The sequence below is a fragment of the Motacilla alba genome, chromosome 3 (assembly GCF_015832195.1).
Source record: "Motacilla alba alba isolate MOTALB_02 chromosome 3, Motacilla_alba_V1.0_pri, whole genome shotgun sequence".
In the NCBI taxonomy this organism is placed as follows: domain Eukaryota; kingdom Metazoa; phylum Chordata; class Aves; order Passeriformes; family Motacillidae; genus Motacilla; species Motacilla alba.
Genome location: NC_052018.1, coordinates 41,413,162 through 41,431,994, shown reverse-complemented (window position 1 = coordinate 41,431,994; position 18,833 = coordinate 41,413,162). Strand labels below are relative to the sequence as shown.

General features: G+C 38.0%; 1 protein-coding gene across 3 annotated transcripts in view; it reads left to right on the top strand.

Moving 5' to 3' along the window:
- The window catches only part of SIM1 (SIM bHLH transcription factor 1), a 49,551-nt gene that overhangs the window by 19,582 nt on the left and 11,136 nt on the right, over window positions 1-18,833 (top strand). For all 3 annotated transcript variants that reach the window (XM_038133553.1, XM_038133554.1, XM_038133555.1), the window contains one exon: window positions 14,152-14,317. In XM_038133553.1, the coding sequence (XP_037989481.1) occupies window positions 14,152-14,317 (166 nt within the window). The remainder of the gene's footprint in view (window positions 1-14,151; window positions 14,318-18,833) is intronic.

Sequence of the window (18,833 nt, the reverse complement as noted above, 5' to 3'; positions counted from 1 at the left end):
CATCCAACTTAAATACTAGAGATATGGCTTAGTGACTTTGCCTGGATAATATCTGGGATTCTTTCTTAAATAGTTGTAAATAGTAGCAACAAATTTGACATGCTGCTTTTCCTTTATATTTGTCTGTATTAATGGGAACTTTTGCCACTGGCCTAGTAATGCACAGAACTGGGTCCTATTTTTTTCTGTTCAATCTGCAATGTACTTTTCCTAAGACTGGAAAGCCTACCATCATTCCCATGATTTGAATAGCAATGTAAAAACATTGACAAATTGTTTTAATAAATCAAAATGCTCAGGGAGCATATGTCTCAAAGAAAAAAAAAAAATAAAAGGACTCCTCTTGAACTACTCAGTGCAGTATTCTGTTTGTTCACCATTAGTTTTTATTACAGACTTGTCTCCCTGGAACATTGTTTATATAATTCTTGCAAATAGGAGACAGGCTTTTCCAGGTGTCCACAATACATTACTGCAGTTCTTCTTTGTTCATGTAGGGGCTTTCTCAGCTACCATTTGTTTAATTCACTCCAAATTTCTATGCTTGTATTTAAACCAGGTGACTGTAATGGCCAAGGCACTAAAACTGTGGGCCAGAGCTGAGAGTCGCTGTTCATATGAAGAGTTTTATTTGCTAGAGTAAGGATTAAAGGATTGCAGCTCAGACCTATGGAAAAAATCCCTCCAGTTGTTAGTTTAAATGCATGCATGCTGAGAGTCTCACATGGCATGAAATTCAAGGTTACAAAAATGTGTCTTTATTCCAAGGAGGAAGAGCGACTTCAAATGCTTTCCACTTCATCATTTCCCCATTCAGTGTGGGCTGCTCCAGGCCTTTGGAAACACCCTCCTCTCAAATACTGAGTCTTGTAAAATGTTTGTCTGGGGCTGAGACACATTCAATGGCTGAAACAATTACTATCTCCAGCTGTCTGCCTCACTTCACTGATGAAAGGTACAGGGCTTGCTCCAGGGACTCTTTTTCCTAAAATGCCATGGTTTATGGTTTAAGGTAAACTGCCACAGATTTTACTTTACATGGAAGCATTGGACTGTACACTGTGGCACAGCTGTTCTTGCTAGAGAGGTTGTTCACACTTTATCCTAACTCTGCCCTTCCGCAATCTGAATGGCATAAATGTGGCTTGTGAACATCACACCAGCAGCTGGGTGCTCCAATGCCTTTTGAGGGTGTCTCAGTGGTCCTTCTATGTGGCAGAGCAGGGGAGATAGAGAACTATGGAGTTAAGAGTTATATTCACTGCTCTGTGATAGTTCAGAGAGCTGAAGAGGCAGCCGGAAGAATGTCTGCTGGTTTTACTACACCACATTTGTAGCTTGTCTGTGGACTGTGTTAGTGGATGTGCAGAAGAGACATGCCAAGCAGTCCACTGCTATCAAAGGATTCCCCTCCATGCTCCCACCCTCTTCATACTCTGCATAAAACCGGATGCAGAACCGGCTCCTGCTCTCATTACAGCAGTGTGCTCCTTAAGTAGGCTTACAATTTTACTAGCTCTGCTTCTGTTTCCTTAATCCGTTGCATGTTTGCTCTTGTTGCTCTGTGCTGCATCTTGGCACTGCTGCCACTCCCATGTTGTTTCACTGTAATTATCACGAGGTGCAACAGGTGTGATAAGTTACTAAACTGTTTCTGAGGCAAGATCTTCCCGCTACATTATGTTGTTCTTGCTAGGTTTTAATTCGTACACAAATGTGGCATTTTGACACAGCCTAAATTAAGTGTTAACAAATAAATCTCCTTTGTCCGTTCAACAGTGGCAAGTATCTGTTTGAAATCTAATTCTCCTTCCCTCACCTCTCTTTTGTACTTTACAGTGTGGGCCAGGCTCCAGCACATATGTTCGTACTCAGTGGGTTACTTCAGAGGCAGCCCCTTTCACTTTGATGACACTATTTATGGAGGCAGGCACTGCTCTGTGTGAACAAGGGTATAGCGTCTGACCCTTCGGAAGGCTTGGGATGGCTGAAGTCTGGAGTCAATCTCATGATCTTTAACACAGTTAGATGATTTATTCCTGTTGTTGTCTTTTGTTATCATCCACTTAGTGCAATTAAATTGCAGAAGTCCTGATTTACTAAAGCACTTGAGCACATGTCAGGCTTTAAAAGTTCTTAGACATAACTTTCAGTGCACGATTATATCCTGGTGAATTCAGTTTTGAAATTAAAAGCCCCTTAGGCACACGCATGGAAATAAGAATATTCCTTGGCTTTGCCAAATAGAGATGGCTTGAAGGACGCATTTTTTTACTGTGTTGAATTGGGGCCTAATAGAGAACAGCCGTAGTTTTTCAGCTACAAACCACTGTGTATAAATCTTGGGGACAGCAATGTTGAAAATAACAGCTATTATCTGCAGAAGCTTCAGTGCAGCTATGGAAACTCAAATGCCTGGCGAACTAAAGTCTGGCTATACCCGAAGCATTGTGCAGATATTTTGACATAACCTAGAGTGAAGACCTTTAAACCTATCCAGCATTCAATGCTCTTACATGTGTGCTGTCAGTGACGAAGTGAACATGCCCCGAAGGCTCACTGTTCCCAAGTAGCCTGTAGCTTTGATTGTTTCTGTACTATGTTTGGCAGCTGGTAGCCTGGGCCGCTGCTGTAGAAAACTCTCTGACTTCGGCTTTGGATTGCTGAAATCCATCCAAAGGCATTGCATGCTATTTTTCTCTTGCTGTTTTCAAAGACTTTTTTGCGCACAGAACAAAATTATAACTTTTAATGACTGTTTTCTGAGGCCTATCTCAATGGAATATTTACTCCCAGAAACCCTGGATTTGGGGATAAATAGCCTGATAGCATCCTCCCCTTTGCAGCCAAACTTCTGGATGGTGTTTGGCTGCAAAATAATTCTGTTGATCCTAAGCTTCTGGTAGGATGGTTCAATAGCTATCTTTCAAAAGATAGCTTTCAAAAGCCTCCTTAGTACTCTCTGGTCTGTGAAAAACAGCAGTGGGTGTATGGATGTGGCTTCATACCCAAGAAAACCGCCTGTTGGTGTGACTACAATGGTGTAACATGGGAGCATGCAACTGGGGCTTCCATGGTGCTATCTAGTGAGTTCAGGAAGCAATAGGAGAGAAGGTGCACAGCACTGTTTGCACAGTGTGACACTCTTGAGTCGCTCTATGTGGGCTACAGCAGTGGCCCCCACAAGCACAGCAAATCTCTTACAATGCGATGTGCTGGACTCTGCACTAACAAAATAAGTGTTCAGTTCCTTCAGCTGCAGAGTGGCTGTAGTGTTAGTTGGAGGACAGCTGCAGGTTGGCAGTGGAGTTGATCTGCATGAATACTGCTGTGGACAGTTTTATGGGAACAATAACAGTGTCTCTGCTTAGTCAGAGACAATCCTAAGCATCCAGAAACCCTTGATGAATATGCATGTGGAGCAGTGACAACAGAACAGCTAAAGCCAACTAAGGCCCTGACTGTTCTACTCAAAGCTATGACCAAGAGGACAAAGGTACTAGGCAGATTCAGGTTTCTAAAGAAGACCATAGCTAGATACTATTGTGTTTTATTAGATTATTTTAATTTTTTTTGAGAAATTTTAGATATGCCTATTAAGTATTTGGCTACCTATAAACACTCAACCCACTGAAGACTTACATAAGCTGGATTTTTACAAGGGCATGCATTTCCTTAACTGTACATGTTAATGTACAGTTTTTGTTATCCTAACATTGTTAAAAAGAAATAATTGCCAGTAAAAAAGTCTTCTGAATTTCCTAGAAAATATGGGGTAACAGCAGTAGTGCAAGAGATGGTGGTTTAACTTATTCTGTGGTCCAGAGTGTCTAGGGAGTCAAACAGGTTATCCAATATAAATTTAAATGTTTAATGGACCCACTTAACAAATATAACCATGTATTATGTACACTTTGAGGAGACAGGCTCAGTGATTATTAGGAAATTATCAAATAAAATGGAGACTTATGCATTACATTACACCTCATTATATTTTCTTTTCTTGGTATTTGCCTCCTGTTTAATCAGCATAAAAGTCTGCATTGTATGTCTATCAAAGCGGGATGACCAAGCTGAGTCCAATAAGAACAGAGACTTAGACCCAAGTGGCAAGTAATGTGTGTGGGATCTGGCTGCAGTAGAGATTTGGCTGTGGATAAGAAGGAGTCAAAAAACAGTCTGACTCTGGTCCAGAAAATGAAATGGGAAAACAGGTTTTAATTTGGAAAAAAAAAAAACCACCAAAAAACCATTCTTCCCAAAAGGCAAAATTCCAATGCAAGTCCTTGCCTGTCTTCCTCCCCTTAGCTATTTTAAAATTTTGGCAAAAGAAGGGTGAAAAGTAGTTTCCAGTTGAAAAGTAGTTATTAAGTATTATAGCATGTTTTTTTTCTTGATGGCAAGTGACAGCCCTCAGAGGCAAAGTGCCCTCCCTTGGCCAAACCTGAGGAACTCTGGACTAGTGAAACAGAAAGATTTTTGTTGTAGAAAAATACTGGTCCTTCTGAGGAAGGTGAAAGTCTGACAACAAGAAAGGACTAATCAGATGAAAGAGGAAGGGATCTATTGTAAATGGGACACCCTACCAGATGGAGTTCACAAATCCTTTTTCACTCAACAGGCCGCTTCACTATAGGGTGTAGCTGATCAGAAAAAGTAGTGTGGAATGATGGGGAAGTTCATTGTGCTGCATGCAGACAGAAAATTTCCCAAAGAAGAACAAATAGAACGAACAGTAAATAATTTTTCAAGTGCTTTTTTTTTCCTTGGATAATTTATTCCCAGATCACAGAAGCTTATCCAGAATGTCATCACAGAAAAGCTAGCTATTTTTTTTAAACGTTCACCTTAGGATCTTAGGAAGGTTGTCACAACAAAAGTTTTAATTATGGGGAACACAGAGGAGTTCAGAAAATCTGAAACATCACAAAGTTTTAGAATAAATTATTAAAAGTAATGACAGCAAATTTTCAGGACCTCTCTTCATAGTTTCAGAGGAACTGGAGTAGGAAACTGCTTAACTACTGTGGTATAGAGTGTAACATAAGAACAGTGGTACAGAATCAGACACATGCTGATAGTGACCATGGGAAATACTTTGGAGAGAGGTTAAAAATAGGACAAGCATGCAGTCCATACATCCGTGTTTCCCTAGCACTTTCTCCCAGACTCCAAGAAATTCAAATGTCTTTCTAGAAACACATGAGATCTTTGAATGTATTAGTTGTCAATGTTTTGTGGGTTTTTTACCTCCACAAATTTGCTGGCTTGATTTTTGACACCATGTTGGCTTTTGCCAAAGTTAAGTAAACAGGGTAATAAAAGCCTCCTTTTTCTTCATTCATTTTAGAGTCCAACTCTTGCCTTAGAAAAAAGAAGTGAAAAACTGCTTCCTACTCGTGTCTTCCTTCTCTTTGCCGCTCACAATTTACTGATCTTATTTTGTTCTCCCAGTCACCTCTTTTTCAACATGAGGCGAGTCCTTAATTTTTTCTTATAGAAAGGCTATTCCAATCATCCCATCATCCCATTCCCATCCCTATTCCCATCATCCTTGCTATCCCATTCTGAACTTTTTCAAGTTTTCAGATAAGATGGGCAGAGCACACAATGTTTGAAATGTCAGTGCATGAGGGGTTTATGTATGGTATAATTATGCCATAATGTGCATTTTCTTACACACAGGACAGTGTGTGTTATATCAGTGACCTCTCTGCAATGTGATGCTTTTTTTTTTCATGAAACTTCTCACTTCATGTGGTGAAACATATAGATCAGAGGATTCTTCAGCAAAATGGAGTTCAAGATTACTAGTTTTAGAAAGAAAAATCTGAAAGTGGAGTTTTAGGACCATACTTAAGCCCTATAGTTAGGGCTTAATGTTATATATGCCCCTAATAACTCATAGTCTATAGCTACATATTTGTATTTGTGGCTGCTAAACACCCAGATATAGGACTTTTATCCACTTCTGTGCCAGCTCTTCAGTTACTGTTACAAAACATAGAGCAGAGAATCTTCAAAACATCTTAGCTGGCTTGTGTGGTCTCCCTTGCCATGAGGGGACAGGACTGGTATGAAGCACTTACCTCTAAAAAAGTCCCTGGATTGAAAACGACAACATTCAACAACCTTCATGAAAATCAAGAGGAGCTCCTACTGGTTCTTCTTATTACACCCTTAATGGGATGTAGAAATTATTAGCATTTGAAAACTGTTAATGTATAATTTCTGCCAAAAAATCATCAGCATCCTCTGAAATCCTTCTGCCCAAGCACGTCATATCTAATGTGCTATTCCCAATAATTTCTGCTTAGTTGGGTACACAATAACAATGGTATTACATGTATTCAGTCAAATATTTTTATTCATAGAATACATATCAAATTTATTTTAGCAGTTTAAATAAGAGAGTTTTATGTCTATTTAGTCAAGCATTACTATAGTGAGGACTTCAATAGATTAGAAATAAATTAATCCAATTAAAGAACACGTCTGTGAAATTTGATATGTCATAGGCATGAATGAGCTGTTTGCACAGCAACTGTAAAGAAATCATTAATGATTAACTATCTAGAAGAGGTTTAATCAAGGATAAATGGTATAAGACATAGTTAAAAACACTTGCATTGAATACATGGAGATTCTGAAGTAATAAAAGAATGTTTTGCATCAATAGTGACACGGGTGCTCTCAGGAAATGCTTTTTCTGTTATCTGTGGTGATGTGCAGCCAGTGGCTGAAGCTGAGAGTTAGCTTAGTAATGTTAGCTATTGTGCATTGATAGAAGGAGGTTGTTCCTTCCAATAAAAAGATGAAATTTAACAGGTAAGACAGAAAAAGATATATTGCCAAATATGTGCTAGTCACAATAGCATATTGTTATCCTCACCTTCAGAGCAAATATTCAGCAAAGTTAAAGCAGGGATTCTCAGAAGCAATCATTGCTGGGCTAAATGTGACTCTATCAAAACAAGAAGTCTCCTTGGCAGCCTAGATGGTAAACTCAGGGAAGTGCCAAGTGCTGAAGTCCCAGGATATGTAATTCGTCCCGTGCGGCACCAGTAGCCTGTGAGAGGGTTGAGAATTGATCCAGGTCATTTGGCTATTGGATCAGTGTCTGATGGGTGTCATTGGTATTCAAGGTATATTTTTTAACACATAAAAATATTAAGAATTCTGAGATGTGAAAACCTGTATGTATAAGAGCAGTCTGTTGCACTCTTGTCAGTCTGGCTTTCTGTAAAATGGAAATAATTCTACAGGGATGTGAGAGAACTTAGATTTATGTGACCCTAATTCCTAAAGACATGAGTCCTAATTGCACTTGCTGATGCACTGGGGTGACATTGATTTAATGGACTAGTAAATAAAGGCAAATACAGGTCTCCGTTTTGGAGCCAAAGATGGTGAGGCATGTAGTTTAGAATGACCAACTCTACCTTCAGACTGCTGAAAAATCTGCCTCATCATGATTGTCTAGAGGCCAGGATGTTTTATATAACTTCAACTGGCAGTTAGATGAGTGCATTATGAGATGAAAAACCAATCATAGAATATATATAAAATTTCTCTCACAGTAGTTGTCTAGAGGAAATCCTCAGACATTTGTGTTAAGTGGCCCATACAGTAAAATTTGTGGTTCAGTTTTTCTGAATGTATGAAATAATTTAATTAAACTTTCTGGGTTGGATTGCTTTTTCTTTAAAAGCAAATATGGAAATATGATATCATGTAAGTGAATCTCATGGCTGGACAAGTTGTAAACTTTGACTCAACAAGATGTAAACAGCCACTGTTGTTTGTGCTATTTATGGAGATAAATGGGTGCCTGGCACTTCATGAAGGGATCTGATACACAGAACTCATACTTCTCTGAGCAGACGTATGGCCTAGCCATTAGGTGTACTAATAATAAGCAACCACTTGAAAGATTTCTGGAGGGTTTTTCCAATTACTTTGGTGAGCAGTAGGTCTGGCCTATATGGGACTATTCACTCAAGAAGTTCTAGAAAGGAGGTTTGCTAACATTATCGCTATTACTGAAGGAACAGCTGAGGTAGGGAATAACTTTGAGGTTTCACAACTTAATATCAGCTTAATTTCACAACAAGCATTGGGGTTCAGTAGCTTCTTCCTTACTTTGTCCTGAAATTTGGCTTCCTGTACAACCTCAATGAAACCTTATTCTGGCAGGATAAATCCCTAAAGGCATTGCATATGCTCCTCCTCACAAATCGCGTGAGCAGACCGAGGCCTTTGTAAACATTTCTGAGACACATTGTACGTGAACTGAGGACACAGCAGATGAGGAAATTGTCTGTTTTGTTGTACCATCTGCTGATTTAGGAAGCCATGAAGATGACAAACAACCAGAATCTGTTCTCTTTTCACTCATCTGCTGAATAGTGAGTGCTCTGTTAGCATTGCATGAACTGGAGTGTGGAAATGTTAAAAGTCACAGGCAATGTGTAAAAGTAGAAGAATGATATATTGCAGTATTGTGGTCAGACATTCATGAAAAAGTGCCTCATTTTTTACCTTCATGTCTGATTTTAGCCAAACTGCAGTAACTCAGAAAAATAGACTGAACATTAATGACATTTACACCTCTAGTTAATCTCACAGTTTCTATTGCTAGACTGGCAGAATATCTGACAAATACAATTTTTCTGATTTTTAACTAAAAGAAATGAAGAGTGTATATGACCCTATCCATAGATTTTTCAAGTAAAACTAGAGGAAATGAAGAACATTTATCCTGTGTTCAATAGAAAGAATAGTGCAACCAATTGTAATCAAACCTTTTTTCATTGTCATGAACAGCATTTTCTGTTTTGCTTCAGTTGGGTGAATGATTGTATCAATGATGTAAGAATCTGCTGCACTAAGATCACATAATGCTTTTACTCTCAACTTGTACTTCATGAGTCATTTAATATGTGTAAGGAATGATGTGAGTGTAGGTTATCCAGGGTTTGTCAGGTCTTGATGCTCCCATGATACCTTTTCATCCAATGCTGTAACTCTGCATATGAAAACTGAATTTCTGTTAATTTCGTTGAAGGTGTCTAAATTTAGTGTCTTTTGAAGGAATTAAAATGTAAATGTCTGCCTCTTTGTTGGTTATCTGTGTATTCTCAGTTACTGTGTGTGTACCTTATTTTTCCTTTCTGGTATGTAGTGGCATCAATGTAAAAAGATTCTTTTCCTTACAGTTTTGCAAAGTTTTCCTTGAATTGAGCATTTTCTCTAATTTTCTGAAGATTGTCTTCTTATTTTGAAGGTCATGCTGCTCATAACTCTAGATATATAAGATCTGTATTCTTGAGTCTGGGTGCCCTTCTTAACTACTTTTGAATTAATCTGGGTATTTGTTCTTTACTAATGAGTGCCATTCTCTTGCTTCTTCCTCTGGATACATCCTATTTATCTGCTGTTTCTGTTTGACAGCATTTTTCAGGGCTTAAGTTCTCCTCTGTTCCATAGCCAGCACTGTCTTTAAGTAGGGAGTATTAATATCTTGAAAACTATTTCTGCCTTTAGCTGTCTAATGCTTGTGTCTAGTCTCACATCTAAAGTGAGCTACAGTAGTCCCAAAAATCCTCCTATTAACTGAAGAAACACAATTACAATAAAAGCCCAGCTTGTCTGTAGTGTTAGTTTATTGTGAACCGCTCTGGACCTCTGTCTTCCCAACATTTTTTCTGTCAGTGCTGACTCACCCTTTCCTCATTTTTTTTCCTTCAAAAAGCCCACATAAAAAAACCTCTCTCATTTTCTCTTCATTTTGATGGTGAGCTCTAACCACATGCTTAGTCACTGTATTTGTGCAAACTCTCCTGTTTGCTGAGAATTCAGGTTTTGTGGTCCTCTGATACTCCCCTACTGGTTTTTTTTTTTTTTTTGTGTGTGTCTGTTTGCTGGCGATTCATTATCTTTTACTCAAACTTTGATAAGCTAGACTATTGCTACCTTTTTCACATAGTACATTTTGGCCACGGTAGTAGGCAAAAAGTGTGTTTTAAAGCCGAATTTTGAGAAGATTTCACATAAGTATTGCAGATTCACTCGGCATCAAAGTCATGCACAAAAAGGTTGGCTTCCTCTTCCAAACATTCTGCTCCTTCAGCTCTTGTCCTTCACCATCTTTGCAGTTTGCTATAGCTAGATTTCTTTAGTAAAGAATGTTTTGTACTCAGTTTTCAGATGCCTCATTGCAGAGAAATGCAGTTGGTACTGTCATCAATCCTTGGTTTTTCATGGTGTACATGTAGTATACCTATAATAAATACTTTCAAAATCAAGTTCAAGCTTTATAAAGAGCACTGAAAGAGCCAGAGACATGGCATAGAGTGGCAATGCTTCTGGGAGTTAGATCTGAGAAGGAAATGGGAAGCAGCATATTGTAGCAAGGAGATTTTATGCTTTGTCTTCTGAATTTGCTTACAGGGAATCCAGTCTGTAGGTGCCTGATACATTGACCATACCAGCCAGATTCTCATATGGGGAGGAACGACAAGATAGAGGAAAAATAATACAATTTTTGAACCATGTGCTACCAAAAGCATATGCATTAATGTCCTCTGAGGAGTCAAAGAGGACCTAGAATTTCTATCCAACTGTGGAAAGAATGGCTGTTTCCCATCATGAAAAGGTGGAGGTCTTCAATGTGTTTCCCTTTGCAAAGAAGCATCACTTTGGTCTTGTCTGGATTCAGTTTGATCCATCTGTTCTTCATTTAAGAGCTAATTTCCTGTAGTTATTCTGATGTTTTATAGTGATGATAGTTGCATCAGAAAATGAGATAAATAGTAGATTGTCAGCAACATACTGTTAGCAATTGAACACATGCCATATCACTCTCTCTCTCTCAGCAGTCTCATGTAGATAGATGTAGATTGTATGGATCCCTGTGGGATCCTGAAGGTGAGGACCTTGGAGGAAGAGGCTCTTATCCACCACCTTTCTTTTAATTATGCATAGAACACAAGATACTGTACTAGTGTGTGGCTGTGACTGTGCAATAGAAGATTCAGGAGTCTGAGAATAGGAATGTGGGGACTATAGTTCCATGTTGGTGAAAGTTTTATAAATTCCTCTAGGAAGCTGTCAGAATTTCCATCTGTAGTTTGTATATCACTAGGAGTCCTGCTTTCTCTAGTCTTTTGTCTCACAGTGCATATGGATATACTCAAGAATGTTTTCATTTCTTAGTGGAACATCTTTTGCATCTGATATTGAGGCCACTGGACCCTTCCTCCATGTTTTCTTTCCTTTTTCTTTTTTAACTTCTGGTATTTATCTTGCGCAGCTGCTGATGGTGTTCTGGTATCTCTCTTGGCTGCTCTGAAAGGTAGCTCTTCTAGGACAGGGTTGAGATGGTATTGAATCATGACTCAGGGATGAAAAAAGTCCGGTATTTCATCTGCAAAGATAGCACAGGAATCTTCTTTTTCTAAGAGAAAACTTTGCATCTGGCAGCAAGAACTTCAGGTAGTTTTTTATTATCATTTTTTTATGAAGTTACTGTCTAAGTACCTGGCTGCAAATACAAGCTTGTGTTGCTCATTCTAAGGTGTGGTGTTCTGGGAGGGTGAGCCCTCACCATAACAGTACCAAGGACGTAGAAAAGTAACACAGAATGGCATGCAAAGTTTTGGTCAGTCTGGTTTGATTGTTTTGTTTGGTTTGTTTTCTGATTCCCACAACCTAGAAACATTGTAGAGAGTAGTCTCTATATTCTTGAATGCTTGGCCCTTACAGATATAACAGCAGACAAGTAGTGTTGGAATGACAGCATGGTCTGAATACCAGGGTAGCATTTCTTCCAGTGTTTTAAAACTTTTTCACTGACAAAAGACAGCAGCAGACGGTTACAGGGTGGCAAAAAACAGAGATGGGGAGTTAATGGCAGGAACACAGAGCTGTGGGCTCTGCAGCAAAACCGGGTAAAAGGGTTGGTAGGCTCAAATCCAAAATACAACCTCCTCATGCCCCTAAGGCTCTGAAAATGTACCTACTTCGTTTTGATTAATTTTAGTTTCTGGTGGTAATATTTTCTGCATCGGACACTGACCCTTTCTCTTCTTGTAATCAAATAATCAGGAGGAGTGTGTATATCAGGATGAGACTAATAGTTTTTTCAGGGCTATTGATAGAATCTCATGCATTGTAGCAGTTAAGTATGAAGACTGTTTGACACCTTTTGTGTTTCATATAACATGGAGAGAATCAGTTATGGAGACAGATGCTTTGCATGTCAAGTCAAGGTGTCTGGATGACAACTTTGACGGTAACCATGGGAAAAATTAATGCTTTCAAAATATATGGATGAACCATACCTTCCAAAGAGGCCAAAGCAAATCCCCATACTCAGATGCTTTCACTGCAGACAGGATATTTGAAATGCAGGTATTCGTGCAGAGACCTATCTCTATTAAAGCCAAAATTTGAAGAAATTACCTCAAGAACTACCTTACTAGAACTACCTCGAGAACTTACCTTAAGAGCTAATTTTGCATTACAAAGTACTATTTATACTTGACAAATCTGTCTGCTGTGGACTGGAAACAGCATAGGCAGTACAGTTCTAATGTTAGGGATTTACTCTTATGTGTTCTATATACACAGACATATATACATTGTCTGCACTGCCAAAAAACCTAAATCTCTTCCTTTATCAGAAGAAAAAGAAAAAAAAATGTAGAACTGTGATGAATTAAACTGTTGGTTATGCAGGTTTATCTGTGGCTGCTCAATGGTTCATCCTATTTCACTTTTTTCAGTGACTTAGTAAGTTTATTCTTCTACCCCTGATTTTTATCTGAAATCATTTCAGTGTACTAAGCTGTAATATGCTTTGGCTGTGATGCAGTTTCTTTCTAAAAAATGTTAGACTCTTATGGCTTGCACATCAATATTTGTGGGATTATAGACCAAGATATTGTCGCTAAAGCTAGGTAAACAATTTATTTTAACTATAATGAATTAAGTGTTACTCTTTAGGTTTAGATGGGGTATGGGATAATGTGTGAATGAATATGTTGCCTCTTTGACTGCTTAAGAGAAGCATTATTCTTCCCTTATCCCTTACTTTTCTATTGATAACACAAAGGAAAAAAAAAGAAAGAATCTTTCCTCTTTTCCTCCAGGTAGGTAGGTCAGGAAGAAGCTCTTGCTTTTAATAATTTGCTCTCTTTTAATAAATCATTGTCAGAATAGGTTCCGTATGACTACATGAAAGCTGGAGAGCTCATTTGTTACTCCCCCGGGTATCAGCAGACATGCAGATGTGTGCAGAGGAGTGCAGTCCAATGCATATGCCCTCATTATGCTTAGTAAGACATTGTGAACAATGCCAGTTTTCCTTACTTTTATGTATTCATTAGTTTGAAGAAACTAATGGCAAACTTCAAAAAATGACAATATATATAGCTCCCCATAGAAAACCTCTATTATTTTGTGATTGAGGGACAGGCTATTTAAATCACAAGATTTATATTTATTTAGCTGTTTTCTCTGACTGGTAAACTGGTACAAGAAACTAAAAATGGATGAATAAACGCTCAGAAGACCCATAGAAAGAAAACAAAACAAAACAAAAATTTACACAATTGCCTGAAATTTCTTAAGCAATGAAAAATACAACTTTAGAGATCAAGTGTTTTCCATTAAAAATTATTCTGTTCGGTTCAGTTTAGCCTGTCTAGGCTGTTATGTGCACCCCACATACACATATGTGAAAACACACACACACACATAATACACACATGGAAAGTTTGTAGTTGTACAGGTAAAAGAGTTGTGAGGAAAATGTATCCTATTTACTGCTTAGCTATGTGACCAATGTAGAACTGCAATACAAATCTCAGAAATATCCATCCCATTGCTTTTTATTACTGAAGAAAGTAGATCAGGATGATAACAGCTGGATGCAAAAAGCAATCATATTTTCAGTATAAAAATAGTGCTATCGCTTAGTAAGCTATACTCCATAAATGTATTAGGGGGATATACTGGCGTGCCCTGGATGGTTTTTATTCTTTTTTCTTAAAAATATCTTTTGTTTCCACCCCCCACTAAGAAGAAAGAAATGTTTCCCATTAAGACATGAAGTGAGTTTGTTTTTCACTTTTGCCTTTCATATAGGGACACTGAATATAAAGGACTACAGCTCTCCCTGGATCAGGTCACTGCTACCAAGCCGGCATTCTCATACGCAAATTCAGCTCCGACCATAACGGATAATAGAAAGGGAAGCAAATCTCGCCTCTCGAGCACAAAGTCAAAATCAAGGACATCACCGTACCCACAGGTAGCTATCTTTGAAAAACTAAATTAAATATTTTTGAATATCTTGATTTTGGCTGCTACTTTACCCAAATAACTAGAATGGGCCAAAGAATTTGTTACTCAAAGGGAATAAAGGACAGCAGGTTATACAAACTTGAGACAGGAATATGTTTCATTAAACTACTTCTAAAAAACTGGAAACATTTATGTTTCAGCATGCATAATAAATCATTATCAACAACAATAGCAGCACAGGGCTCAGAGTTAATGAGAAGCGAACAGAAGGACAAGTGAAAATGTTGGTTTTGAAATACTTGGTTTTAGCAGACTGTGAGTTTTGCCTTTTGAGAAATCTTGCTTTTTCTCACTTGGTCTTTACTAATTCCAGCAAATCTAGAAAGCTGCCAGATATTAGATAGAAGATAATACTGAAATTGTAGTCAAGAGGAGTGAGTTTTGATGAGGGAAAGCAGTCAGCCAACTCGGTTAATTGGAACAAGAAAATGCGTACTTTTCTGTGTGTAAAGCTTTGAAAGGAAGAAAACAGTAGAGGTCATTTGCATCAGTACATTTTACTTTCCCAGATTTCATTTTCAAGTCTAAGTTGTAAGGAACATGTCCTAGCTTGGAGAATGGACCAGACTCATTTGGGTCTGTGAACTGAAATTTACACAATACATTTATGCAACTGATTTCTGCAGGCAATGTCACAGCACTTGTATCCTTACACTATCAAACTTTTAGCTCAAAAAAACCATGTTTGTTAAAGTAACTGTGATCTTTACTAGTGATACAAGTCCTACTGCTCTTACGCCTCTACATAAGAGGATATAAATGAATATGTAAACAAACTGGATATAAATGTATGCATTCACGATGTAAGATTGAAGAGCTATGTATTTTTAAAGAGCCCAATATTTAGTAGAATATTTAAAGAACCTCAACATTTAACTGATAATGACCTAATATCTACAGTTTCTCTGCAGGCGCAGAGTTCTCTAAATGGACCTCTAAGAGTCCACAATGTGATCCCAAATATCTACATCACTTCCTTGTTTTCTTTCTTTTTCCTCTCAAAAGTACCAAGGATAAGAATTTCAGTTAAATGACATTTGCTTTTGGCACAGGAAATATTAATTGAGCACCTAGATATGAATTCCTAATTTTAAAAATCTAACATTTGTCAGAGGTTATTATAACTCACTTGTTCATGCTCGTCTCTGTGGGTTGTTAAAAAAGCCTTTTTCCTGAATGCACTACATCATTGTAACAATTGTAATCAATCTGTTTAAAAGAATTGGGGAAGACACGGACAAATAATTCTGAATTCAATTTTTATGACTATCTTTGATATATTGTAATTACATTTCATCTTGCCTTATACAGTCCTTTCCAAAGTATTCATTTGCAAGCAGGACAATCCCAGCTGAAGGCTTGTTATCCTTCCACATCTATCTGATTTCTGAAAGTATGACCTCCTTATTCTTTCTGTCACCAGAGAAAAATACTGAATGAGCAGTGCAGCATTGTGACTTTTGGTTTATCAGGGATTGTTGTCTGAAAGCCCAGGGTGTTTAGTCTCCACTTTCATTTTGCATCCTCATTACCAGCTGCCTGATATTAAAGTCACATATTTCATCATTCAAAAAGAAGCAGCCATGTTAGTTGCCAGTATCTTGAAAAATGGTCATGCCATTCATTGCAGCCCATCACCACAAGTAATGCTGGCAGCTTGGCTTTGCCTCTCTGTCATCCTTCTCCACCACTGAATAAACTGTTGAAAGACTAAGAGAAGCTGCTGTGAAGAACATGCAGCAGGTGGTACAGCCTGTGTCCCGCAGTCTCCTGCCCATGTAATTTGCCAGTCAGTAGAGGAGAATTAGAGTGTGACTTAAAAGTCACAGCTGAAGACCGAGGTCACGGGTTTTGGCTTACACAAGAGCCTGAGCTGTGGTGAGGAAAGGAAGCAGGAAGTTTATTAGTAAAATAATGGCTGTGGGCAAAGTACTTCTTAAAGTCAAGGACACCTACGAGATTTTAAATGTACATAATTTATTTTGCATTTTTTTCCTTTCCTTTTCTCTTGTGCCTTTACCATTTACTTTGCTTCTCTCTTGAAGAGAAAAAGAAATCATACGCTTTATTGGGTGCTGATTGAGAATCCTTCACCTTGCCAGCTGTGTGTCCCTAAAATAAGTACATGAGATGTGAGCAGTATGAAAATTATACTAATTGAATTCAGCTGAATCTTTACTACTAGGGCAAAAAGTGGGTGTTTCGGTCATCTAAGACAATGTTGATGTTTTTTTCCTCAATTCTTACGCAAAAGCAAACATAGCATAATGTGGATCTTGCAGACTTTTAAGTGAAACTGAGTTCATTGAACTGGAGGCATTGGTCAGCATCTGATTAACTCAGTGTGCTGTTTGTACAGTGGGCTAGTGGGTTCTGTGAAACCAGCCTCAGGCAGGGGAGAGGCAAGCAGAGAGGAGAGCAACCCAAAATTCATGGCCCAGCTGCAGAATTTTCTCAGAGGGATTGAAGAGTGCTTTTCTAGTCCTGTCCCATCAGAGAGGTGCAGAGCTGAAAGAGATGGTGGGAAAAAAACCAAACAGGCAGATGAAGGTTTGATGAATATTTGCAGAAAAAGGAAATCATGAGTTGGTGGAAAGATGCCTGTAGTGTTCCCCCACAGCATCAGCGTCATCATCATCATTGTCCATTGTGATTGCCTCCCAAAATCTAGGTTTGGGAACTCTTTGTGTTCCCAAAAACTAGTCCAGGACCTCGTTTATTCCATATGCAGACAATAGCAGCAAGGCTGGAAAAATATTTTAATTATGATAATCTGAACTGCTTTGGAGTTTAATGTCCCATTAATGATGATTGTATTAACTTGCTTGTTGTGTGCCTGCAGCAGAAATGTTTCATGGTTTCATGTATAAATGTTTATTGCTTCATATCTCATCTTAGTTCTTGGATAAAGATTTTATACACACACACACACACACACACACACACACATATATATATATATATACACATATATACATACATACACACACACACACATATATATATATATATATATATGTATCTCATGAAAGCACACATACAAGTAAGGATGTATCCAAGAGCTGTAGGATGGAGGTATAGGTATATATTAATAGGTAGGTATGTAGGTGTATATATTAATGCATCCAATTTCAGAGACATATTAATTTTATATCTCCTTTATGTGGATAATTTGGATTAATTCTTCAATCCATCTCTATTTGGGCATATCACTGAATGGAGTAAAGATAACAGAATCGGGCAGAATTCTAGCCAGCCTGGCTTTTGTTTTGTTTTAATTTCTTCCTGTAGCCTAAAGCTTTGGCAACTTTTAGTGTGTTCAAAAGCAAAGCAAACCCCTCTTTTTATAGTAAACATAACTCCTGGTCTGGTGAAGAGTCACCAGCAGTGGGGGTTATTTTAATGGACATGCTGTATTACTTTAATCTAAGCCTTTCACCATCTGTTGTGCCTATAACAGTGAATGCGAAAAGAGCATATTTTTCATTTCAGGATTACATTAGTAAAATGTAAGATAAAAGTGATTTAAATCATGCATATGTTCCTAGTACAATGCAGCCTGCATCTGTGATGTTTTTTTTCCTTATGGTTCAGACACAAATCAAGAGAAAAGCTGTTAATGCTGATGTAGTGAAAGTTTTTCATGGAAAAGAGGGCTCTGTGAGGGTTTCACCATATATTTAATGTTTATAATGATAAAAACCTGAGTAGGCTGCCAGAAAATTATATATATATAATATCTGTTGTTTGAACATCTGGGGTGGTGTGTAGAGCAGGCTGATGTTGCTGTGTATGACAGGACAAGTCCTTAGGCTAGTGAGACACCTGTAGGAATAGAAGGGCAGGCAAAAGAAAATCACACAAGAAATATTAAATTGTCTACTGCCTAAAACACTTCCATGGATTCTCATGAAGTAAGTTTCCTTAGACATGGAATTTATATCTTCCTATTTCCTTGTCTCTTTAGCCCTCCTGAAGTTTTTCCTCGAATGAAAATGCATCAGTGATGGCCCACAGACATTTTTTTGTCAGTGCTAATCCTGCTGATGTGCTCTCATTTTGATTGTACACTGGATTACCTCTCTGGAAGACATTTCTAATTTTCAGAGGTGACAATTCAGTTTCCAGGGACCAGCTGGAGGACCATTTAATTTTTGTTTTGTTATTTTTTATGCCAGATGACAATTCAGAAATCACCTGAAGGGAATTCAGATGTTGCCAGTTTGAAGTTCTTTATCACTATCTACTGATTAAATTTTGTCAAAAACCCAAAAGTAATAAATTAGTTTTGCCTTCTGACTCCTGATAGAAGTCAGAGAGCAGAAATTATCAGAAAATAAAATGTTTCTGCTGAGACATGACTGGGATTGAAAAAAAAAAAAAAACCCAACTGATTTTAATTTGCCATAATTTTCATTAAATCGGATTCAAATTTTTATGGTCTTTCATCACTTGACATATGG